This window comes from Schistocerca piceifrons, chromosome 8 (genome assembly GCF_021461385.2).
Source record: "Schistocerca piceifrons isolate TAMUIC-IGC-003096 chromosome 8, iqSchPice1.1, whole genome shotgun sequence".
NCBI lineage: Eukaryota > Metazoa > Arthropoda > Insecta > Orthoptera > Acrididae > Schistocerca > Schistocerca piceifrons.
The window spans coordinates 15,661,747-15,688,971 of NC_060145.1; the positions used below are offsets into that span (position 1 = coordinate 15,661,747).

Sequence of the window (27,225 nt, forward strand, 5' to 3'; positions counted from 1 at the left end):
CCCTCCTGTTGAGTAGCATATCCCGTCGCGTCCTAAGACAGGACTGCTCACATGGAGACAGCATCTCCACGTCTCAGGGGCTGTTTGTAGCACGGCCTTACGTGGTAGCGCAGTAATTCCTGACCTCTGATCTGTCAAAAAGGAAAAAGACACGCGCTGCACTGCGGCTGAGGAAGGAACTCCGCTGATGACAGCTGTCATGACTGCCAAGTCACTGGTTCTGGAATTTCGCAGTCTGAAACAGCGGTAATATCTCAGTACATTTATTGACGAGAAGCGTTGTTAAACTGTGCTCTGCATTACGACGAACGAGTTTCAGTTCGTGACTTGCTTTCCAGTTAGAAGTATAATGTTATGTAATCACTGCCCTTTGTATTACGACCAGCGTAGTGACAAAAATTGCAACGTTCAGCAAATTTCTAACGTGTGAGATTTGTTCTGCTCTACCTTCCTACCACAGTTGTGCAAGGATGATCAGAGAGTGTTTTGGGGAACCTGTGGCCTGTAAGGTAAGAAGATACCATCTCACACATGCAGAGTTCAGAAGAGAGCATCAGTATGAGCAGTGATGTAATCAGACAATGATCTCAATGTCGGTTCCATTACACACCCTGTAAAAGAAACTTTAACGTGTACTGGTTCATGGCGTCACTACTCGTTGGCAAAGAGTAATTTAAAAGGGTTTTACCATTATTAAGGTTTGTTTTTACACTCAGTATGACTTCATGCTATGGCAATCATAATTATAATACATACATGATGGTGAAACATTTATATGCTGTCTATTCGCAAACTGTTAGTATCAATTCCTAACTCCAGAATACTTTAATAGTGAGCTGGTCTTTAACCGCACCTGTGGGTCTGTAGAATACAAACAAATTAAATACATTTGGGGCCAGAGACATCAACTGCAATAAATTCACAATTAAAATAACCAAATAATGGATGGGGTTGGTAAAGAGCAATCAAAAAGAAGTAAACAATTAAAACCATTCAATAACATCAGAGCATAAAGCACTCTACAGTGGCTGAACAATTCTTTTCATTAAATTGGATATATCATCAGTTTGCTTCAATTAAGCCCGACACTCATGAATATGTTTAACTACAGGGCGTAGTTGAAAGTACGGCAAAAATACGCGAGTCGCCTTGCTCAAACACTCGACGATTTGCTGCAAGAGAAGAGAGGAGTTTTCTGTCTTCATTTTGCCTCTACCATTGCTGGTGGTCCCGCTTTCTCTTTCTGGCCAGTCACAGTTTTCGTACTTGTTGTAACTCCACCCACTAGAGTTTCTGTAGCCTGTCATAGGCGTCGTTTCTTTCGTAGGGCAGAGTTTAATTTCTGCTACGCAATTCCGAGACAAACAGCTTTTTTCGACGTGTGTTTTAACGCAGGTGGCCACAGTTAGTCACCAATGTTTTGAGTTGGTTTTTTCTGGACGTTTATCTGCCATTTCGAGCCGTGTTCCTGCTAACGGCTTTGTGAACGATCGTCGTTAAAAGGTGGATTTACTGGGTGTCTTCCTGGGACAAGGGCAGCTGTTGCCGGCGGTCTGCACAGTGGCTACGGCACCGCATTGTGTCTGCTTTATGTCCCGCTGTGAAGGTTTCGACCGAACATGGGACGGGCATTGACACTGCAAAATTCTCCTTTCCTCAGAACTGTGTCTCTTAGCTTGCGTCTGGGAAATTACTTTTGTGCAATTCATAGTGCGACCCTTAGTGGCTTATATTCACGAAATGTTAGCTTGTTTATTCGATTTGCCTAACAATAAAATTTTCATATAACTGTGTCTTGTGACATATCGATTTAACCGGAATTGTTTCAGGAATTCAATGGAAGGTGTGTTATTTGTCTGACACCTTATAAATTAACGGCAACTCTTAAATGAATTTGCTTACTCGTTACTGGTAAAGTAGACCTCCACATTTCTCATCATAGTACAGTGTCAAATCATAAACCGAAACACGATCGCGCAAGATGTTCTGTGACAGGAACATCAAATTTATAACATGTAAAATGAGTAAGTACACTGGTGTGAAAAACCTGAGGAGAAAAGTAACTTTCACTTGCTGTGTTGCTGCGAAATAACACAGCTTGACGAAATTTGGACCATTCATAGAAAAATCTACTACACTATGTCACAGAAGCTAACTAAAAGAAATATGCAATGAGACAAACGGAAATGACACATTTGTTCTAAGACAAGAATTAGACTGCCGTCAGAGCAATTCCTGGTGGGCCAATAAAAGTTAACTCGGTTCGCACAGGCCTCGGAAGGCCCAACGGTGTCTACCGACCGCCGTGTCTTCCTCAGCCGTGCGGATATGTACGCGCTTGTGGTCGGCACACAGCTCTCCCGACCACTGTCAGTTTCAGTTGCAGGAGACACTACTGGTGAGTCATGTAGTTCCTCAACTGGTCTCACAGGGGCAGAGTGCAAGGAAAGAAGGAAGGAAGAATGGGGTTCATCTACCCATTCGACTAGGTATTTATTTCGTGTTGGACAAGAATGGGAAATGAAGTCATAATTACCAGTTCAGTGTGTGAAGTCATTGTTGCTGCTTCTCGATGGATAGGAGAAGAAATTAAACCTCTCTGAGGTAGAACAACATGAGGTTCAGCTATCTCTTGGGTGAACTTTGAATTTAATGGCTGTTTGTTTTTGCATGCACCATAGCAGTTGTAGTAACAGTGGAGTCTACATATGTTAACCGCATGTCGGAAAAATACTGAATATTAGTTTGCAAGTGAGGAAAGTCGTCTAAGACTGAAGCGTTCATGATAGTTGAATGTTTGTTCGAATCTCGTGAGATGGTTCTGTCACTGTAATTCAGTAATAGTAACACCTGAATCCATTGTGCTTAATGAACTCTATCTGACAGATTAGCAAATTATACTAATGATGGAACAATCCATAACCGACAAGGAGAGGAGTAGCGATAGACGAAGTGAGGTAAAAAGCATCTTATCACGTTATTTGGGTTTCTTCGGCACACAGCCATTATGACCTCATTACCTAAGGGCAAGTTGGATATCAGCATTTAGTGAGACAATGAGCTAGAATTACAGTTGTGCTCTCCCTGTTACCCTAGCTACAAGTTTGAGATCAATAAACTGTAGTTTTGTTTGTTGACTTCTTTTCTGTAAGCTCTACAGCCTCGATTAATTCAAAGAATGACATTAAATGAGTTGTTCATTAGGCGCTAATGTAAACTGAAGGTGGTGGGGAAAGAAAGAAAAGGAAAAGAAAGGAATGGAAAGGGAGGGAATTATTGATGCCAGCGGCATCGAGACTTTATGCAGAATAAGTGACGATGAGCAAAAAGCTGTGCCAGACAGGGAATCGAACCTGGGATCTTCTGCTTATTAGGCAGTTGTGTTAAGCACCACACCACCCAGACACAGTGTTTATAAAGTAACTGCACGGCACGCTTCTTAACCGACCCACACTCCCAGCTAGCACTACCCATCCACAGTCCCTGCCTGTGTAATCTGTGCTCACTACTTAGGTAGAAAGTAATTGTGCATCCCCAGTCAAGGTGGTTGATTCAGTGCCAATCAAGGAAAATAAACTATATGATTGTATGGTGTCTGTTATTTCTGACATATCCAAAAAAACAGACACCATCCAGTCATATAAGCAGTAATCGTATGTTTCGAGTGAGAACGCAAACCAAATTGTAACGTTATGTGTATGTACGGGAGCTAATCGGCCCTCTGCAATTGGTCAAGGTGAGATACATTTGTTTGTGAAGCCTTCTGGTTCCAGGGCCAGGGCTGCACTTTGGATTGGATTGGATTGTTTTTGGGGAAGGAGACCAGACAGCGAGGTCATCGGTCTCATCCGATTAGGAAAGGACGGGGAAGGAAGTCGGCCGTGCCCTTTGAAAGGAACCATCCCGGCATTTGCCTGGAGCAATTTAGGGAAATCACGGAAAACCTAAATCAGGATGGCCGGACGCGGGATTGAACCGTCGCCCTCCCGAATGCGAGTCCAGTGTTTAACCACTGTGCCACCTCGCTCGGTTGCACTTTGGCTTGAGTAGCTAAGTGACATATGGGAGAGCCAGGTATGAAGATGAACATTGTGGCCAGAAATGCGGAAAATCCCAGAAAGAGGAGTTGGACAGTGGCCGCTCGCTTAGCAGGACGCGGAATGCACCAGTAATGGCGGACTTTCAGATAATCTCAAAGATGGCTAAGTTACAACAGTTAGAAATTCGACAATAAATCAAAGTTAAATAATGAAGCAAATCTGAGTACATTTGCAAAGTCAGAAAAATGAGGGCTATCCACTGACATATTTTTAATATGTTTAAAACTACAGAAGTTAATATTTTAGAATGACTAAATATTTACACAGTGAACCTCTAAATTAACACTTTTTGAATGCGTCAGGCAGTTTTACCAAACGATAAATCAGATGATAGCATAGCACTATAGCTAGCATCCCTGTAACTATCTTATTTATTGATTCATGACATCTTTTCTATCTTTTGCAGGACGCAAATGTCCTTCAGGACATCGTATTCTCCGCAATAACACAGCAAATGATTGCAGCATGAATTCATCAAATCTTGTCATACTTGTGTCATTATTTAATGAGTATGTTACTAATTTTGCTAGATATTCGTTTAACTAATGATTAAATGTGTAATACGAATGTTGAAATGTGTGTGAAATCTTATGGGACTTAACTACTAAGGTCATCAGTCCCTAAGCTTACACACTACTTAACCTAAATTATCCTAAGGACAAACACACACACCTATGCCCGAGGGAGGACTCGAACCTCCGCCGGGACCAGCAGCACAGTCCATGACTGCAGCGCCTTAGACCGCTCAGCTAATCCCACGCGCCTGTGTAATACAAAATCATAGTAATTTAAGAAGTGATTTAGCTGGGACCAGCATTGGAAAGAGGACCAAAAGACACTAATAACTGTTTAAACTATATTAAACGATAGTCTGTTGTCATTTAAGACACTTTGAAAAGATTGCTAGCTTATTTATTTATGAACAAACCTTTATTTTCATTATTGTAAATGGACTGATTATGAGAGAATGTTTATAATATTCCTTTATTTAAGTATTGTTGTAATATGAGTATATTAGTTTAGTGCAGGCAATGGTCAAGTTGCGTCAGAAGATGTCTGTAGGACTTAAGAACGATGTATTTCTTGTTCGGATGGCCTTCAGCCACTGAAGAAGCAGGCAATGGGTGAACGCCTCTGGAGTCAAATGGAAAGAAGCTTGTTTCCGGTGGTGCGCTCAAGAAAGCGATTGCAGGCATTTTTGTCTGGTTCTGGAAGAAAGCAGACCTGCCTGTACTAACGTGCATGACTTGATCATATAGGTGATTGATTCTGGGAGATGAACAGCCACTACAGCGTTTTCTCCAACTGCATTGTGGAACTATTGGTAATAGACAGAATGTGAGTTTGTACTTGTTATCTCACGTGTGTTAATTTGTAAATCATCATGTCGAACTCTGAACTATTTTGAGGCGCCCAATATTTCGTGCATTGTGATCACGAAATGGACTTAGTTTTCGCGTATCTTCGACGACTATTTCTGCTACTATTCTCGCACTGCTCTCAACGCAAGTCTAGTGCATTTGATAAGGTTATTTTCTGTCTGTATTTTAAATGGATACCGTGGGATCACTTGCCATTCAGTTGAGATATACTTACATGAATTACCATTACTCAAAATAATTCTCTCATTTACATCAATTACAGACGTTAGAATATAATCCTTTTTGTTGAATTATTCATTTATCTTTTAAACAATGCTCCAAGACGAACATTCATAACTGAGCGTTATAGCAGAGGTTGAAAATACCGCTTCAGTTGTAAGGTTTCTCTTTTTTTATGCCCGACATCAGGTGTGATACTGAAAATAAACGAGAGATCGAAGCTAATAATAATTTTTACACGAGAGAAAACAAAAAAAGAATCACCGTATAATACTTTTAGAAAACAGCTGTCGGGCAATAGTTCTGCCATGTGTTGATGAGAAGAACAATGCGGGACCATCTAGCCCGGCCGTTCACAATTTGGACTTATGATATTCGGGTAAAAGGAAGAACATTACGAAAAAGTTGCATGAACAGCGCTAAGAGTACATTATCAGAGGCAAAGAAATATGTCGAACAGGGGCAGTACGCTCGCGGTCACAGCACACGTAGTGTAAGCTCCCTGCTGTTCATTGCATAATGCAGTCGTCCCTAGTAATGTCTGGTGTCACTTTTTCACTGACTTAGGTTTTACCGCACGTAGTCCGACCGCTGTTTTCTAAAATGTTATGTGGAACTTCTTTTTTGTTTTCTCATGTGTACTAGTGGGTGTAAAATTACTATTACCTTCAGTCTCTTGTATCACACCAGATGATGGGTACGTAATAGCACGAAACCGGTCGTGGTCTAACCACTGAAAAAAATGGAACCTTACTACTGAATCGGTATTTTCAATTATCTTTTATTTAATAGATCTGATTATTTTATTAGTTCGCAATTCCGGCTAGTGCATAGACTGTTTGACCGCAGCTTATAATTTGCAGCGAGTTAGCTGATAGAGATGAAAGTAGACGTGCGCAGCTCGACCCTACGACTTCATCGAGTGATTCTTCTTAAACAGAGCCGTGCGTAGCCCACTTACCTAAGGTACGAGCAACAGCGGTAAAATCACAAGTGCTTTGCTCGTATCGCTAGCACGCTACTTTTCAGAAGCAGAAAACCATTAGCTAACGTCGCAGAGTGCACCTACAAACTTAGTATACCATTGTTGAACGGAAGCAGAAAATGTAAAAGTGCGTACAACTGATGTAGCGTGTCTAAGGAACGAAATATGACTGCTTATAAATTCCGGCGTTTAGTTAACGAGACTTCTTTCCTCTCCAGTTCTTTTCAGCACTTATAAATTTCATACAATGTTCACTTAATTTGTAGCTGTTTACGACAGAACCATATTGCAAACACTATTACTATCTATGAGAAAAAGTACCACTACAGCTCTATCCTGAGTATGTCTTTGTTCTATTACACGATTAGTTATAAGGATCCCACAGTAAATGCGTCAAAGAAATCAAATATTTTTTTGGCTGTGTTGGGGCCTGGGAATGGAGGAAATGTGCGCCCAAACTAATCGCGTGATAGAATGGCATCAGCTGAGCTCCCTCGTCCATGCAATAAGATGGGCATCCATAAAAAGCTGTCAGCATCTTCTCCGGTCTTCCAGCGTTCCATGTTTCACTTCCATACAGTGCTGCGATGTAGGCATAATCCATCAAGAACTTCTTTCCATATCAGCATTAGAGAGCTCTTTTACTCATAAACTCTTCCCCCGTACCAGACTGTTTCGGAGAACCTCCTTGCTTCGGCCATGTGTGTAATCCTATTTTCTAGACAGGACGACTCTTTCACTCCTTCCAGTAATGTGTAGCTCCCAACTGTAATGCTGAGTGAGCGGTTGTTCTCCTTTCCATAACTCATCATCATCATCTTCCTCTTTTCTTCATTTACCGTTAGACCCATTCAGCGAGAAGTATGTTGTACACAGCTTCCAGTAGGCGATCCAAGTCTTTTGTAGGTTATTCGTTTGTATCTGTTCTTGTCCCAGTGTTGTAAGAATTGTCTACATCGTACTCCAGCTTAGATTATCGATGTTTTTTTCCGGGTTCAGAATCGTTAGGAAAGTTTCCTGACTTTTTCCTCTAGTATACCTTCCTCTACTAAGTGCAACGTCAGAATTTTTAAAAATAAAGTCCGCGGTTTTTCAGCATATTGAGTTTGAAATTATGCGACGTTACGGTGAATATGACTTCCATGGTCATCTAGCGAGGAAAGACAACGAGACATCAGAATTCCTTCTCCTTCCTGAAACCAATATGATCGTCAAGTACGATTTAAGTTTGACTTTCTCTTCTTTAGTGGAACATTTTAGAGAGCAATTTACAACGGATAAGTGTGAGTCCCTGCAGTTCGGTGTGAAAGGAACGTTCGGACAACGGAAAGGGAATGAAAAGAGGCACGTTTGTGACTTTGTGGGTGCTGGGAGCTTTCAGAATTTGCGGTATCGCTAAATGTTGTTTTGCTGTAAATGCCAAATTATTGTTTCTTTGTGCTAATGTCTGTACTAGGCGACATCAAATTTTTAGAAAGGCCTCACAGGTCAGTTGTGAACTAAACAGTATTCCGCTGAGAGTTTAAATATAGGGATGTATTTAACTCTGTAGTGGTATCATTCCTTGTCCACATATCAGATATACAATTTAATTCTGAGACACAGTAGCTCTTGCTGTAAGAAAACCTTTTCAAAAGCGTCCACTAAAATTTCAGATGGTACAGGACTAAGAGGGGCGCCCTTAGCTGGGCAGTTAGACCCGAAAAAGTGTTCTGAAACAGAAAATAACTCTGTTTTATGTGTTTTTGAGCAAATATTATTGTCATGTAATCCTACACTATTTATTTTGGGTCTCTGCAAAAAGAGATGTTAATATGTTTGCACATTCAGCTGTGGAAACATTTGTAAATACGTAAGTGACGTCAAATGATTGTAGTTTCGAACGGGGTGGGGTCAGTATATCTTTGTCCGCAAAAGCAACGGCAATTTTGGGTTTAATTTTTGTTTTCTTTTCGACGATGTAAGTGAGTTCTCTCAACAGTAATACACAAAGAGAAAGTAGGGACATTAATTTGTCGCCTGGCATTGATTTAAGAATCCGAAAGCCAATTCATGATCAAATAATACTTGCAGAATATCAAAAAAGGTGAAGCGACTTTAATATTGCTATAGTCTACCGTGTGTTGGTCTGTTCGTCGAATATGAAATAACCGTGCTGGCAGGCAGCCCAACAACTAACATAGAGTACGAATCGGCATGAAATTTGCGTAATGAGAGATAATTGCTACTTGCAGTACTGGAATTAAAGCCTGGATTCTTGTTGCAACTAAATGGGTGACATGAAAAGTCTTCCTCGCAGTGTAAGAAAAATACGGTGCAACATACAGATTCTGAAGATGCAAAAATGAATAATGTATGTAGAATAATTTTTCTTACTCTATTGATGTAGATTTTTAGAATGTCTGGTTCTGCGCCAAAGTTAGTGAGTAACAAAAAGTAAACTTCGCTATTAGGTTACGCTGACATCATTAATTTACCTCTAATATTCTCTGTTTGCCAATCATACAGTCCAGCCACTAAATCTTGATGATTCGGGCATATATATTTAACGATGTCTTGCAGGCTGGAAGAAATTACTGTCTCTTCTCATGACTGCGGACAAAAGCCATGCTTGTGAATCAAATAAAAATATTGTTGCGGCTGTGGTGATTTTATATATATACATATATACTGCATTTTGATAGATACTTAGCATTTACTACACACATTGTTGGTGCATTATTAAAAATTAAACGTCCTTTTCGTGTGACATCTAAAAAATGAGTACTCTCAAGAGAGACTGAAACAAATGTTAAAAAAATTGAGTTATGTCGAGACATTGGTCTTCTGTTACAAAGATAATTTTAAAAGCCTATCTTTGCCCTTTTCTGCGGCAATGTACAAATTTTTTATTACTAATGAGGAAAAGTAGACATTCATACAAATTAATAACGAGAAAAAATAAAAAGGTATGATACTGGGAGCTAGTTGTTTAGGTATTACAGAACTGTCAAGCACTACAGAGAAATCGCTTAACATTACCTTCTCCCTTCACCCATAAGCCGAACTATTTCCTATGGTATCCACGTTTTTTTTCCCCTGCACTTTCGGTATATGTAAGTTTTCCTATCATGCCTTAATTATTTCCTAATTTGTTATATTGCGCTACCCTTCTGCTTAACTGCTTTACACACTTTTACTAAGGTCCCTGACCTGAGCCAGAGCTGATGCATTAAACATTACTGAAACTGCGCAATCGAATGTGTGCTTTGTTAAGTGAAACTTTCTGGCAGTTTAAAACTGTGTGCCAAACTGGTACTCAAATTCGAAACTTTTGCCTTTCACGGAGAGGTGCTCTTGCTTAGGGAGCTATCCAAGCATGACCGCTGTCCCGCCCCCATAGCATTAGTTCTGCCAGTATCTCATCTCCTACTTTCCAGACCCCACACATGTTCTCTGGCATGGAGCTGTTGCACTGCTGGAAGAAATTATACCGCAGAGAAACGGCTTAACTAGAACTCAGGGGATCGTTTTTAGAATAAATTAGTTCCCTACAGTGGAGTGAGCGCTAGACTGAAACTTCCTGGCAGACTCAAACCGAGTACAAGTTTAGAAGGTAGTTCCTGCCCGCAGTGGACTCCCAGCCCACCACGGGACTTTCAGATCGTCACGTGCTCCGCTGCAGAGTGGGAGCCCCTTCCCGTCTACCTGGTAACTTCAGATGGCAAAGTGCGCTGCTGCCAGGACGGTGTACTCACCGAGGATGTCCGACTGCGGCAGCCACTTGCCTGTCTTGACGTTCGGGGGCTGTCCAGGCAGGGAGTCGGCCTCCCACTTCCAGAGCACGCGCTGCTCCAGCCTGGAGAACACCCTCAGGAAGGCCTGCCGCTTCTCCTCGGGCCAGTCTCTGCTCTTCACGTTGGAGCCCATACTGAAGTACACGGCGCCGGCGTCCGCCCCGTCCAGAAACCGCTGGATGTCCTGCAACGTCCGGGGATTGTCCTCTCAGCAGGTCACCTCTGTGTTGCGCAAACGGTGGATGCGATTGTCACAGATCAGCAATTGCTCTCGAACGAAATATCGAAATTGGAACACTTCGTCACAAACTCTTTGATATCTATAGACCTGGGTCTGAAGGGAATTGCAGCTTTCATGACGATCAATGAACAACTCCTACAGTAACAAACGTTGTTTAGCGAATTAATTATAGTATATGAACAAATAGTGAATGCAATACTCCACTCACAGGAAGGAATTCTTGCACCACACATAGTGAATACAGTACAGTTTGCATAATATCTAAGGCTAATCCAAGCTGAATTAACAGGTGTAACCTTTCAATAACTCTAATGCCAGAAGATGCCTACATACCATTGAAAGTAATGGAACTAGATATACACTCCTGGAAATTGAAATAAGAACACCGTGAATTCATTGTCCCAGGAAGGGGAAACTTTATTGACACATTCCTGGGGTCAGATACATCACATGATCACACTGACAGAACCACAGGCACATAGACACAGGCAACAGAGCATGCACAATGTCGGCACTAGTACAGTGTATATCCACCTTTCGCAGCAATGTAGGCTGCTATTCTCCCATGGAGACGATCGTAGAGATGCTGGATGTAGTCCTGTGGAACGGCTTGCCATGCCATTTCCACCTGGCGCCTCAGTTGGACCAGCGTTCGTGCTGGACGTGCAGACCGCGTGAGACGACGCTTCATCCAGTCCCAAACATGCTCAATGGGGGACAGATCCGGAGATCTTGCTGGCCAGGTTAGTTGAATTACACCTTCTAGAGCACGTTGGGTGGCACGGGATACATGCGGACGTGCATTGCCCTGTTGGAACAACAAGTTCCCTTGCCGGTCTAGGAATGGTAGAACGATGGGTTCGATGACGGTTTGGATGTACCGTGCACTATTCAGTGTCCCCTCGACGATCACCAGTGGTGTACGGCCAGTGAAGGAGATCGCTCCCCATACCATGATGCCGGGTGTTGGCCCTGTGTTCCTCGGTCGTATGCAGTCCTGATTGTGGCGCTCACCTGCACGACGCCAAACACGCATACGACCATTATTGGCACCAAGGCAGAAGCGACTCTCATCGCTGAAGACGACACGTCTCCATTCGTCCCTCTATTCACGCCTGTCGCGACACCATTGGAGGCGGGCTGCACGATGTTGGGGCGTGAGCGGAAGACGGCCTAACGGTGTGCGGGACCGTAGCCCAGTTTCATGGAGACGGTTGCGAATGGTCCTCGCCGATACCCCAGGAGCAACAGTGTCCCTAATTTGCTGGGAAGTGGCGGTGCGGTCCCCTACGGCACTGCGTAGGATCCTACGGTCTTGGCGTGCATCCGTGCGTCGCTGCGGTCCGGTCCCAGGTCGACGGGCACGTGCACCTTCCGCCGACAACTGGCGACAACATCGGTGTACTGTGGAGACCTCACGCCCCACGTGTTGAGCAATTCGGCGGTACGTCCACCCAGCCTCCCGCATGCCCACTATACGCCCTCGCTCAAAGTCCGTCAACTGCACATACGGTTCACGTCCACGCTGTCGCGGCATGCTACCAGTGTTAAAGACTGCGATGGAGCTCCGTATGCGACGGCAAACTGGCTGACACTGACGGCGGCGGTGCACAAATGCTGCGCAGCTAGCGCCATTCGACGGCCAACACCGCGATTCCTGGTGTGTCCGCTGTGCCGTGCGTGTGATCATTGCTTGTACAGCCCTCTCGCAGTGTCCGGAGCATATATGGTGGGTCTGACACACCGGTGTCAATGTGTTCTTTTTTCCATTTCCAGGAGTGTACCTGTAACCAATTGTGTGTTAACCTACGTATTTAATATTCCATTAATTGAGAGTAGGAAGATACATAGGTATAAAATATTATCCCGACCAGGCAAAGTGACAGTGGGCAAGGAACAGTACGTATATATACAGCCAGAGAAAGATTATGTATAGGTACATAGCTCTAAGAATTTATATGCAGTTGTATTAACTGACCAATGGTCAAAAGGGAGAAAGTATCTAAGCATACTTTTGTGTTAATTCCGATGTGCTTCAAGACAACCGTAAGGTATGTTATTGTAAGTTCTTACCTAATAACTGTATTAAGAAAATAACTTATTGGATAGGAGTTTATACATACACTTAAGTGCCACCGACTGGTTTTATGTACTTCCTAAAGAGAAAGATATGATTGTATTGTGTAATACACACTCATACTCATTTCAATCAATGAAATATGAATAACAGAACTCTAGAAGAGTTGTTGTGGGCGCAGATCTGATATGTATTCAGTCAAATGACCCAGACAAATTACACTAGAAGAGATGTAACATCAAATGTACAGCTGAACACAGATTGTTGAGAGAAAGTGGAAACAATGATTAATGCCCCAATCATACGATTACAATTACTCTTGAAACACGTCCCATCAAATATAGATGACCTAAGAATAGATGGGAAGAGATTGGAAGAAATTGACAAGTTAATGGTAAAGTAATAACTCGAAACGGAAGGAGAAGAAAGGGCCCAAACATATTCCAGTACGATATGTATGAGCTTATTTTGGATTTTTGTGTTGTTCCAAGTTTCTTCAGGATTTGTGGGATGCGATTTCTCGCCAACTGAACCATTTAATCCTGTTTTTGCTGCAACATACACTTATTTAAAGAAATCACATCATGTTCTAGTTTGGCAGATAACAGTCCCACTCAGACACTGTTCTCTGTTCCTCGACAGCAACTGCAAACAACCAAGGAGGTTCTACTCCCCTCGACTGCGTTGAAAAGGTTAATTAGGAAAAAACACAGTGAAACAGTACTGTCGTCAACGTTCTGACTGCACAACGCGGCCCACACAAATTCTGTACTGGTAGTTTGGACCTGTGCAGGGACATAGAAGTACGCTGCATGTGGACGTCTCCCAGGCGTACAGTGTTGCATGAAAAGTCTCAACAACGTCAGTAGCCTCCACATAGTCACACAGTTCTTCTATTGTAGGAAATGCTTTTTTTTTTACTGAAAATGAACCCGCATAAACTTGAAATTATAATCTATGCATCCTGCAGATATGGAGATAATAGAGTATAGGTGTACTGCCCGCCCGGTTGGCCGTGCGGTCTAACGCATGGCTTTCCGGGCGGGAAGGAGCGCCTGGTCCCCGGCACGAATCTGCCCGGCGGATTTGTGTCTAGGTCCGGTGAACCGGCCAGTCTGTGGATGGTTTTTAGGCGGTTTTCCATCTGACTCAGCGAATGCCGGCTGGTTCGCCTTATTCCGCCTCAATTAAACTATGTCGGCGATTGCTGCACAAACAAGTTCTCCATGTTCGCGTACACCACCATTACTCTAGCACGCAAACGTGGGGTTACACTCGTCTGGTGTGAGACGTTCCCTGGGGGGGTCCACCGGGGGCCGAACCGCACAATAACCCTGGGTTCGGTGTGGGGCGGCGGAGGGGTGAAGTGGACCGAGGTAGTCGTCGTGGGGTTGTGGACCACTGCGGGTGTGGCGGGGACAGAGGTTAACATACAATACAATACTATACAATTGGTGTACTAGTTTTCAGTGAAGGCTTTCTTGTTGCACCACATTCCATTTGAGTCAATGTATGAGGGCGCTTATTTTCCCTTGCTCCATTCAGGATGGGTATATCCTGCCCTTTTGGCAAATTTCACTATCACTGGTGCCAGTTCCCTAGGATCCGCTCTGTGTATTGAGTTGTGAAGTGCATTTAACAGTAGGTTTCGTTCTGGTCTGACAATATACATTGAGGTGATGAACCATGCAATAGCGATATGCGCATACAGAGGTGGCGGTAGTGTCGCGTACACAGGGTACAGAAGGGCAGTGAATTGGCCGATGTGTCATTTGTACTGAGGCGACTCATGTGAAAAAGGTTTTGACGTGGTTATCGCCGCTCGACGGGAATTAATGGGCTTTGAATGCGGAATAGCATTTGGGAGGCCCTCAGGACATTCCCTTTCGGAAATCGTTAGGGAATTCACTATTTCGGGATCCACAGTGTCAATAGTGTGCCGAAAATACCAAATTTCGGGCATTACCTCTCACTACGCTCAACTTAACGACCGAGAGCAGCGGCGTTTGCGTAGTCAGTATTAACAGACAAGCAGGACCCCGTGAAATAACCGCAGCAATAAAGGTGGGAGCTACGAAGTTCCGTTAGCACAGTGTGGCGAAATTTGGTGTTAATGGACTACGGCAGCGGACGCCTGACGCGAGTGCCTTTGCTAACAGCAGGGCTCATGACCGAACCCTAGACGACGAGGAACAGGGGCCTGGCTGGATGAGTCTCGATTTCCGTTGATAAGAGCCGATGTTAGGGTTCGAGTGCGGCGCAGACTCCAGGAATTCATGGAGCAAAGTTGTCAAGAAGGCAGTGTGGAAGCTGGTAGGGGCTCCACAATGGCACAGGCTACGTTTACATTAAATGGACTCGGTCCTGGTTACGTTCCACTACTTGGATACCATTTTCAGCCAATCACGAGCTCCATTTTCCCAAACAACTATGTCGTTTCACCGGAACACAATTGTTACAGATAGATATCAAGAACATTCTGGACACTTCGAACGAAAAATTTGGCCACCCAGGTCACCTGACATGAATCCCGACTGACATTTATGGGACATGAAGGTCACTTCGCGCACCAAGTCCTAAACTGGCAACACCTTCGCAATTATCGACGAGTGTAGTGTCAGCATGGTTTAATATTTCTGCAGGGGACTTCCAACGACTTGTTGAGTCCACGCCATGTCGAACTGCTGCACTATGCCGGGGAAAAGGAGGTCCTACACGGTATTCCACGACTTTTGTCGTCACACTGTAATCAGGATAAGCATTATACCCGTTCACGCGCTTATTGTTTAAATGGTTTTATTCCGCTATGCCATAAACAAAAGTGAGGGACTTCATAAACGAAAAACAAAGTTACACGACCAAATACACTACTGGCCATTAAAATTGCTACACCAAGAAGAAATGCAGATGATAAACAGGTATTCCTTGGACAAATATATTATACTATAACTGACATGTGATTATATTTTCACGCAGTTTGGGTGCATAGATCGTGAGAAATCAGTACCCAGAACAACCACCTCTGGCCGCAATAACGGCCTTGATAACGCCTGGGCATTGAGTCAAACAGAGATTGGATGGCGTGTACAGGTACAGCTGCCCATGCAGCTTCAACACGATACCACAGTTCATCAAGAGTAGTGACTCGCGTATTGTGACGAGTCAGTTGCTCGGCCACCATTGACCAGACGTTTTCAGTTGGTGAGAGATCTGGAGAATGTGCTGGCCAGGGCAGCAGTCGAACATTTTCTGTATCCAGAAAGGCCCGTACAGGACCTGTAACATGCGGTCGTGCATTATCCTGCCGAAATGTAGGGTTTCGCAGGGATCGAATGAAGGCTAGAGCCACGGGTCATAACACATCTGAAATGTAACGTCCACTGTTCAAAGTGCCGTCAATGCGAACAAGAGGTGACCGAGACGTGTAACCAATAGCACCCCATACCATCACGCCGGGTGATACGCCAGTATGGCGATGACGAATACGCGCTTCCGATGTGCGTTTACCGCGATGTCGCCAGACACGGGTGCGACCATCATGATGCTGTAAACAGAACCTGGATTCATCCGAAAAAAAAATAACGTTTTGCCATTCGTGCACCCAGGTTCGTCGTCGAGTATACCATCGCAGGCACTCCTGTCTGTGATGCAGCGCCAAGGGTAACCACAGCCATGGTCTCCGAGCTGATAGTCCATGCTGCTGCAAACGTCGTCGAACTGTTCGTGCAGATGGTTGTTGTCTTGCAAACGTCCCCATCTGTTGACTCAGGGATCGAGACGTGGCTGCACGATCCGTTACAGCCATGCGGCTGCCATCTCGACTGCCAGTGATACGAGGCCGTTGGGACACAGCATGGCGTTCCGTATTACCCTCCTAAACCCACCGATTCCATATTCTGCTAACAGTCATTGGATCTCCACCAACGGGAGCAGCAATGTCGCGATACGATAACCGCAATCGCGATAGGCTACAATCCGACCTTTATCAAAGTCGGAAACGTGATGGCACGCATTTCTCCTCCTTACACGAGGCATCACAACAACATTTCACCAGGCAACGTCGGTCAACTGCTGTTTGTGTATGAGAAATCGGTGGGAAACTTTCCTCATGTCAGCATGTTGTAGGTGTCGCCACCGGCGCCAACCTTGTGTGAATGCTCTGGAAAGCTAATCATTTGCATATCACAGCATCTTATTCCTGTCGGTTAAATTTCGCGTCTGTAGCACGTCATCTTCGTGGTGTAGCAATTTTAGTGGCCAGTCGTGTAATTTGGCCTTCGGTATTGGTTGTCAAGAAGCAGGGCTAATAATAGACCAAAGGTTTCCAATACCTTCGTTGCAAAGCTTCCAGACATTTAAAGAATGGCTTAGACGACTTTCTTCGGTGGTGTTTCTTTTCACTGTCGGGACATATTCGTCGCCCAGTGTTGATTCAAAGAGGTCGGAATATCTTTTCTGCTTCTAGCAGTATGGTAAAAAAAATGGTGCTGGATTCGTTTACTAGCGGATGTGCCGCATAGCAGTCGATGTATTCCATCCAAAGCACTGCAATGGGCAGCGCATCAAGAAAACCATTCAGTTGTGCTTGCTTTGTAGCTGACAATATTACTGAGCTGATGTGGGGACAAATTCGCCATGGTGTGCACAACATGCTATTGTTTAAATAATTTTCTCAAGCGTCTCTGGTTCTTAAGGGATCAACCAATTCTAACGGTGTCATGAAAAACTTGAGTTCGAAGAAAAACTGAGCCCTAAACGTCTACAACAAACATTGTGCGACTGTGTCCTGTACTTGGACTGGAACCAAAATCCTGTGCAAGGTGCGGAGCTGGTTAAAATGGCTGACACCTGGTTTACAGAGTCGCTTTGGATTTTGGTGTTTATTGTCAGCGCTTTCCTTGTGACTCATTTTCGATGGCTGTTTTAAAACTTTCTGAATGTGTCACAAGTATCTTCTCCAGAATTTCTGAGGTGTTACGAGTGGTGGCAAACGTTGGTATCCTTTTTGAACACACTTACTTGTCTTCGTTCACTCGTTCAGAATCGTTTCTCTGGTGTTATATTCCGTCTGCACTGCGACACCACCTAGTGATAAATTGAGGCCACGTACAGCGCAGTCTCTGTGGGGGTTGCAAGCACCTAAAGCAAAGTGATTGTAGAATGAGACGAAAATATGAACTAAAGGAATAAAGGAGTCTTGAAAAGAGCAGAACCGGTTGGGGAAAGAGCACTAAATGCTGGGTTAAGAAAACAGAAATAACTGGTTTAAACTGTCTATATTCTATAGTGTTGACACTAGGCAAGTACTCTGTTTAGACAACTACTTCCGATTGCAGCTAAGTGGTATGGGTCGTTCATGATAACTTACCTCAGGAAGAGCCTTCGGCGATTTTATGTGCAGACCTCCAACTTCCACCATGTTTGGCACCAGTGGTCTTGGACATCCATGCGTGAAGTGGTAATTAATTAATGAAAGAGATACTTGCTTTTCGATCTCTGACAACTTGGGCAATTCCGTGTCGTTCAGGTACATTTGTGCAATGGCGTCAAGCCTTGGTAGATAGTATAACTGCCGAACAATACTTGGAATTACACCAGCCAAGGTGTTCTGTACCCGTTCAAGGAAATTCATGTGTGTTGTGAGTTCCAGGAAAATGTTGGGAACGTAGGCATACGGGGTGGGGTTGCCCACCATGTCGGCCATCCAGTCAGTCCCTGCGAAGGTGGACAACACGACCACGGGCGCCCTGAACTTGTGCGCGAGCACCAGCAGGCACTCGGTGAAGAAGGGCTCCAGCACGACGACGTCGAACTTCTTTCCAGATCTGTACAGATTTTGTACGTTTTCGTCCCCCAGAAGCGAGTGACACATTGCATCTCCAGAGTCAAAAAATATCTTCAGTGTTCCGAGGAAACCTGACGGTAGTATTTCGAAGGCGTTGAAGTCACCTGCAAAATAGAAACCATCAGTCAAGCCAGGAAAATCTGATTCACTCTAGAAAACATGAGGGATGTTCAGCAAAGACTGACACTCATTTTCTAAAAATTTTATTTCAGAAGTTGACAAATTCAAACTTTGTTTTCTTCTGTATGCTTGCCACTGAATGTGTTGCATATGTTCCACTGCCACTCCTGAAAGACAGAATGAAGGTTCTTCTTTATCAAATAATGCAAGTTATGCTCTAACGCTTTCGCTGTCATTGTTTAATTATAAGTAGATAAGGAGTGTAGGTTCTAGTGCAGTCTCCATTTTCTAGCTCACTCACTCGCTTCACTCGCTTCTTCACTAGAAAACGAAAACTTACCTAGAACCTACACTTTATATCTACTATAATCCACTTTTCAGGTCTAACTCACTTAATTTCATTTAAATTACTTAGAAAAATTAATAATAATGAATATTTCTTTGTACCACATTCACGAATTTTCTGAATAATTATTTTTCTCATACAATAGGTGAATGTAAGAAAATAAAATTTAATATTGTTTTGTAAATGTGAACCTAACAAAATAAATAAAATGAATTATTGTGAATGCAAAAAAGTAAATAGCTTCACTATCAAAAAGTCCAAAATTTTCACTTTGTGAATTCAGTATAATTCCATCATTATTTCAATTTTTATTTTTCTTCATTCCTTTATATTTCAGTTTCATCTGTTCATTTTCAATTAATTGAAAATCACAAACAGTAATTAATTCAGAATGTGTATCTGGTAAAATAATCTTAAACTCATTTCATTATTAAGCTCAATAGAAATATTTTCTCCATATCTAGTACATAAATATTCACAAAAAAATGGTTCAAATGGCTCTGAGCACTATGGGACTTAACTTCTGAGGTCATCAGTCCCCTAGAACTTAGAACTACTTAAACCTAACTAACCTAAGGACATCACACACATTCATGCCCAAGGCAGGATTCGAACCTGCGACCATAGCGGTCGCGCGGTTCCAGACTGTAGCGCCTAGAACCGCTCGGCCACTCCGGCCGGCAAATATTCACATCCAGTAACATTATATACAACATTTATCTCTAACTCAGTTACTTTTTTATCTCTTTCGAGACACTTATGCTGTGGAGTTTCTTGATTAGTCTCTATTTGTATAGATAAATTATTATTACATATTTTTACAATGACTTAAGTCTCAGACTGGACACAGTCCACAGACTGCTCTAGCAGTGGCTTCGTAATTTAGATATGGTAATGTGTCTATTTTATTTTCCAAAACATATCTTTTGCCATCATGAGGGCTCCATGATTACGTGTTTATTTTAACTGTGTGTATTTGGTGCTTTTCACTTTGAATCATATTAATTCTCCTGAACTCTTCTCTATTGTTAAACCAACAATCTTTATGATCTTATAAGCTGATTCTATTTTTGACAATATATTCCTTAACTCCTTTAGATTTTATATCTATTTTATAAACAACTTTATAAGCATACATTTTTGCTATTAAACAATAAATTTCTTCCATTATTTTTCCATTGCATTCATCTTTCATTTTTCATTCAACTTTCTTGTTAATTTGTGGAATACCATAAATATTATTTTCAGGACAATCACTAGTGTCAAATATATCAATCATCGATTTCATACCTTCATAAAAATATTCAGTTTGTAAACTATTCATATGTCTGTATCTTGATAACACAATTCAATATTTTTTACATATTTCGGTTTCATTAGTCTATGTTCAAAATCATACATCAGTTCTTTAGATAAATCAAGTATATTACTACTGAAATAGATGTGTTTATTAAATGTGAATTTTGTCCTATTCATATAAATAGCAGCAAGATTTTCATTAACTATAGTTCTTGCTTTAAAGTTTGGCTTTGCTAATAATTTATCACATTTTTCTCCACCTGAAACTAATTTTATGTACACACTATTTTTAATACTTTCCATTGTTTAGCCAAAGAATGTATTATTCATAGTTTATAAGCTCTTTTTCAGAATCATTTTTGGCTCTAGTTCTCATTCCTGTATTTAAATCTATGTACTTCCTCAACAAATCCAGTTGCTTAAATTTTAAAACCCTATGTATTTTTCTTAATTTCATTCATAGAGACAGATATTGTTTAAAGTTTCTATGGTGACCTACATAATTAATTTTGGTTTCTTAAGTAGTCAACAATTCGATTTCTTTAGTTCCAGCTACAATTTTATTTTCAGGAGTGAGCGGTAAATCTTTAGGTAAATCATGGAGTTATTTTGGATATTCTAAATCTGCTTCAAAAATATCATTTTATCAGTATGTGAAATTTCATTTAGCTTTTACTATCAAAAGAATCTGGATTATCCCATTCACGTTCCCCAAAAGGTAAATACTATCTCATAGGATAACCATATAATTTATTTGCATCTAAATATCTAGATAATTTGATATATTTTTAATTCAAAATCCTTCACATATTTATCGTTTGCTTTAGAATATCTTTTACAACACTGTGATATTCCTCCTCTTATTCCCTTTTCAAGCATTAAAATCATATCATAATCATATAATGATTCAAGTGGTTGTTTAGACATTATCAGCATTGAATCCCTGGTGCCAAGATTATCCTGGCGCAGCAAAATACCAAGATGGATCAAAGTTATATGCTTTTATACAAGTTTTCCTAAAATGTTCTAATACATCAGCCAGTAACAATACATCAGTTTTAAGATATAGATCATGACATTCACCTAGATTCTTAATAGTAAATTTTTCCAAACTATTTTTGCATGTTTATAATCTTCATCACTTATTTCACAATCATTCAGTTTATGATATAATTCTTCTGTTCCTGGTAATGATGTCTCTTCAATTTTTTTCTAATAACCCATGTAATCATGTGAGTGGTGTTGGGTTGCTTGGGGGAAGAGACAAAACAGTGAGGTCATCGATCTCATCTGCTTAGTGAAGGATGGGGAAGGAAGTCGGCCTTACCCTTTCAAAGGAAGTATCCTGGCATTTGCCTGGAGTGGAAAACCTAATTCAGGAAGGCTGGATGCAGGAATGAACCGCTGTCTTCCTGAATACGAGTTCAGTGTTCTAACCAATGCGCCACCACACTCGATGTTAATTGTATGGATATTGTGAGGTAACAGGCGAGTGTGACACCTTGAAAATATCCTAAGTTCGGAGTTGGCGTGGGTGCACGTCGCTCGGGAAGCCTGGGCTCATCAGCGAATGTGTGTAGTGCCGTACGTTAGCCAGAGCAAGAGGGGTAGTCCCAGCACGTGGTCCAGACCACGTGGCTGGGAATTCCATGTTAACACTTTCTTGTGGAAGATACTTTGTGTTGATGAAGGAGATTTGTATGCCGGGTTTGCCAAAGATGATGGACTTTGTGAAACCATAATAGCAGACATTTCACAGTTTGTATAGAAATTAACAGTAGCCAGATGAAACATGATATCTCAAAAAGAAACATGTACATTACCATTATTTGCACGACGATTCTGATGGTGTAATCAGATTTTCAATGTCTTTATTTGTTTATAGTTTAGTATCTGATGATAAATTATACAAGTAATACCCAGCAAAGAATTTCCAAAATCTAAGGGGTTCATCCGATTTTGTCGATCGACATGTCTTTAGAAAGCTATTAGTGTAAACCTAAATTGGCATACTTTACAGGCACGTAACTTGAATAGTACACAAGTTGTTAGAGGTCAAAGTGGCTGATTACTATCTATCACTTCACGCTGTAAGTACTCCACAGTTACACGAAAACACGATAGCAGCTTGCTTGTAAATATATCTATTTGTCTATGTCTTTGTTATATCTGATTTATACTATTCATGAAGAAATTGGTTAAATATTTACTGTTTTTAGAAAGCAAAGAGACATTATGCTACTGGCCTACCTATTGTTGCTATTCCTTTGATATTTGTTTATTTAAAATGTTCATGTATTTAATAATGTGTGTTAGAGCGTGTTTATGCTCCAGTCACAGGAATGTTTATTTAATTTCATGCTATTTAAACGTAAATCCAGTATTTCGAATGTGTTTCATTATGTTTGTGAGTGTGCATTGGCTTGGAGACAGGGCAAGACTGCTCTAGCCAATCACAGCGATCGTTTCCAAGAGGGACATGTGGGACATGTGGAGAGACATATGACGGTTGGGGAGGAGCATCATTTCCAGAGAGGATACGAGGCAGTTCTGAACAGCACAGCGTGAGGGACAGTCTCACAGGACATGGGGAGTTCTGAACAGTATGGCGTCATGGACGCGCAGTCGCAGGAAAGACTTGGGGAGTTGAGGAGTTTGCATGTGATCGTGGGAGATAGAAATATTTTGGAGTGCTGACTTGTGCTCTTGTGTCATTTCTGTGGCTTCTGCAGTGAAGACATACTATGCATTTAGAAGTGAATATCTCGTGAGCTATGTTGTTGTTCATAACTAATTGCGAGCAGTAGGAATCTATTGCTTCCCTGTTCTTCAACTTATATTTTATTTAATTGCTGGACCATCGACACCAATAAGTGTTTTGCAGCAATAAGCGGCGTTCTGCAAGATACTTCTGCTATAGTACTCAGCATTTAAAGTCGTTAAGATAGTACCTGCAGATTTTATTTAATTGCAATCATTCATTTATAAAGTACTATGTTGCATTAAAAATTCGCAATTGAATAGTGATAAGAACCTTCGACCATTTGATTCATGTGTCTATTCCTATTGTATACTGTAGGCTCAGCAGTATTTGACTTGCTGTGGCAACTACATACCCCATCCCCTAGACAACGAAACCAGCCAAAACATCTATTATTTCAGCTCTCAGTCAGAGGATACATAGATGAGGGCCACCACCACATCATTTCATTTTGTAATTTGAAAGCCCACAATATGTACCATTTCTCATCACTAAATAAAATAACTCTTCTGGGAAAAATTTTGTAATGTTTTTCCTTTGATGTCTTTTCAAATTTGATGAAAGTTTCTCAAATGAAGAAACCACGAAATTAAAAAAGTCAATAAATCTCATTCTTAAACTTACTATTTCTTACCAAAACCAATATATCTGTCTTCATTGTTCAGAATGAAATATGTTTCTTTCCTGTCATAACCAAGTTCTCTCACAAACATATGTGAATCATATCCTGAAAAATTATGTAAATACATTGGTACAAAATTCGAATCTTTTAACTTTAAATTTTATTCATTACATGATGAATTTATGTATTTTCCAGTTAAATGATCATGATAACTAAGCTTTCAATTTTTTTATGAATAATGACAGTTACACAATGTAAATTTTTTCAAACTTGGATATCTTGATTGTCTTTCATGAGTTACTGGTTTCATTTCTTCAGCTTCAGAATAAGTCCTTCAATTTCTTCAACATCTTTTTTTTTATATTTTCAATAAATCGTTTATGACAATTTGATCTTTATAGAGTTCATTAACATATTTTATATCATAACAGAATTCACTTTGCTTCATGTTTTTGATATTTCAATGTATATGACCTTTCTGGATTACTTTGAAGGGGAGAGCACACCTTCAGTGTGTGATTCGGTTGACAGTTGTCAATCTTCAATAGTAAACATTCAAAATCAATATAAATAACAACTGGAACTTCCTGTATACGTTAATAATTTTTAAAACTTACATGTGAGCCTTTCTCTAGGGATTCTACTTTTAAACACGTATCACAAATGAATTTGACATGAAATAAGGCTAGATAACAATAGTGTGAATTATTCCCTTTCTTGAAATAAAGGAGAGTTACAAGTTTCTCTTTCTTACTTTTCGTTATTTTTAATGGATAAACTTCATATTTTTCATCAAATGAATACCCATTGACAGATGCATTAAATTTCTTTTCAATTTTTGAATACAGTAAACTGCTGCAGACCACTCAAAGCTTTCAGTTTTCTGATCAAGATCAACATTTTATGTTTCTTGACTCTATCTAAATTTTTATCTACAGGCTATAATGCAGATTTATAGTCCACAGAAAACATTTTTGATCATTACTTTTCACATTAATACAAGCTTTTTATCTTTTATAATATCTGGGAATTCGATTTAAGATTATCATCTCACTGGAATATATCTCTTAATTCCTAGTTCTAAACCAATGGTTCTATTTAATGTCCATCCTGACACATGTGCTTGAAAATCACCCATTCTGGATAAAGTATTTTGTTTACCAATCTCTCTTTCATTTGTGATCCTATAGTTTTCTGTTTGGAACGGAAATTCCATAATATTTCTGTTTGTCTGCATATGGGACTCACAAAAGTCTTAAAGTTATCTTCAGTTCACAAGGTATTCTTAGATTATTTTTTTACAATTTTCATAATGTTCGGTTTTACTGCAGTTAAGAAATGATTAGCTTCAAATGAGTTTATATTATTTTTCCAAATTTATAGTATGTAAACTGTTTTCAAATGCAGAATCAAGTAGATAATCTCTAACTGTTCTTCTCTCTCTTGGTTTCTCACATAAATTACTAAAAAAGGAGATAATATTTCTTTATTATTTCCAGTTATTTGTTCTGCAAACATGTAAGAAGAAAATGGGAATATATATTTCAGTGCTTTGTCTTCTTTAGTTTCGAAAACATCATCATTTTTAATTTTACAATAAGGTAATTGTTTCCATAGGCTTTCTCTCAGCATGTATAGATTTGTGACTTAATGTCTTTTAATAATTGTATTAGATCAGTTTTATTTACTTCACTACATCCTCTTAAATTATCTCTTTTACAATAATCCTGAAGTTGAGCAACTGTGAATTGCTCCATTTGGCCTCTCTATTTGTAGAAAATAAAATTCGTTATATTTTTAAAAATTAAATTTTCAAAAATTGATCAAAAGGAATTCTTATTTAATATACATTTAAAATTAAGTACGAAATGACTGACTTTTCTTATTTTTTTCATATTCTAAAACACATTTTTTACATTTATTTTGTGTTTATCTTAATGTGTCGGATTTGCATTGAACCAATCGAAATTTTTCAACTCTTGACATGCCTTATATTTCTTTGATGCTGTATCAGTTACCTGTTTTCCTTCATTTTCCACTGACAGTAACGTTTTTGAACAATCTTCAATTATAATTTGTGGAAAATGGTATTTATAATAATTTGTAGACTTGTTTTTTCCACATAAACATCCTTCGAATACTGTTGTAATTTTACAGGCTGTTCATTTACTCATTGTCTACACATCGTTCTATATCATCTTTTGTATATTTCTATGAAGTAAAATTATCAATTGATTTCTCAATAGTACAATATTTACAAAATTTGGATTTGACATCCCAATACTGCTCTGCTTGTCATTGAACCTGCTCCTTTTATACAGAAAAATTCTCTGATTTTTCTGTTGTACCTTTTAATACATTTATTACATTATGCAATAATGTTGGACATTTAATACCAAATAAAGATAAATCAGCTATAACAACGTATCATCCTTGAAAAAAATACAACAGTCCATTAATGTATCTGAGTTCAGAATTAATTCTGGTAGGCAACCCTAGAAATTGTAAAGGTATAGCTCATCGTGATTTAAATGTAAAATTACATTCATCTAATTCCACCTAGAAATGTTCATTAAAGAATAAAAATATTCTGCCTGTATAAGTGTTGATTATAGCATTTAATATAAAGTTTTAACGTAATCCTGTATTGGATATTGACTTTGAATATCCCAGAATTAATTGTAATATTTGTAAAAATGTCATGTATATCATATTAAGGACAAATAATACGTCTTCACCACTTGGTCTTTAAAACAATCCATCTTCTTTTTGTAAATCTTGAGGTAAAAATTTTAACCAATTAGTTATTAACTGTGAATTCATATCATCACCTGCCGGCCACGGTGGTCTAGCGGTTCTGGAGCTGCAGTGCGGAACCGTGGGACTGCTACGGTCGCAGGTTCGAATCCTGCCTCGGGCATGGGTGTGTGTGATGTCCTTAGGTTAATTAGGTTTAAGTAGTTCTAAGTTCTAGGGGACTTATGACCTAAGATGTTGAGTCCCATAGTGCTCAGAGCCATTTGCACCATATCATCACCTATCCATACACACTTCTGATAAAAAATATATGAAACTCCATTCATAATTAATAAGCGACAAAATTTATTAGTTTCATATAGTGCTTTTACAGATTCCTTTAAATTAACTGTTGGTACAACCATATAAACTTTGAATACAATCAATAACATCTTGAAATAACTCTAAATTTCAAGTATTATATAATGGATACATTATTGATTCATAAACATTTGAATGATATAAACCTAATGAGTGTCCAATTTTGTGTACTAAAACTGCAAATAAATTTGTTTCATATTTTTGTGTACTTTCATCAATTTCCATGTACCAAATCTGACCTTTATCCATATGTATCTCTACATGATCATTATTCTTATTTGGAAAAAATACATGACCTAACACATTGCCTTTTCCATTTAGAGTCCTTGGACATT

General features: G+C 40.2%; 1 protein-coding gene across 2 annotated transcripts in view; it reads right to left on the bottom strand.

Annotated features, from left to right (window-relative positions):
• LOC124711696 (UDP-glycosyltransferase UGT5-like) overlaps positions 1-27,225 on the bottom strand; it is a 76,987-nt gene that overhangs the window by 16,499 nt on the left and 33,263 nt on the right. For both annotated transcript variants that reach the window (XM_047241897.1, XM_047241896.1), the window contains exons 3-4: positions 18,149-18,729; positions 10,424-10,646 (exon numbers count right to left, since the gene is read on the bottom strand). In XM_047241897.1, coding sequence (XP_047097853.1) covers positions 10,424-10,646; positions 18,149-18,729 — 804 coding nt within the window. The remainder of the gene's footprint in view (positions 1-10,423; positions 10,647-18,148; positions 18,730-27,225) is intronic.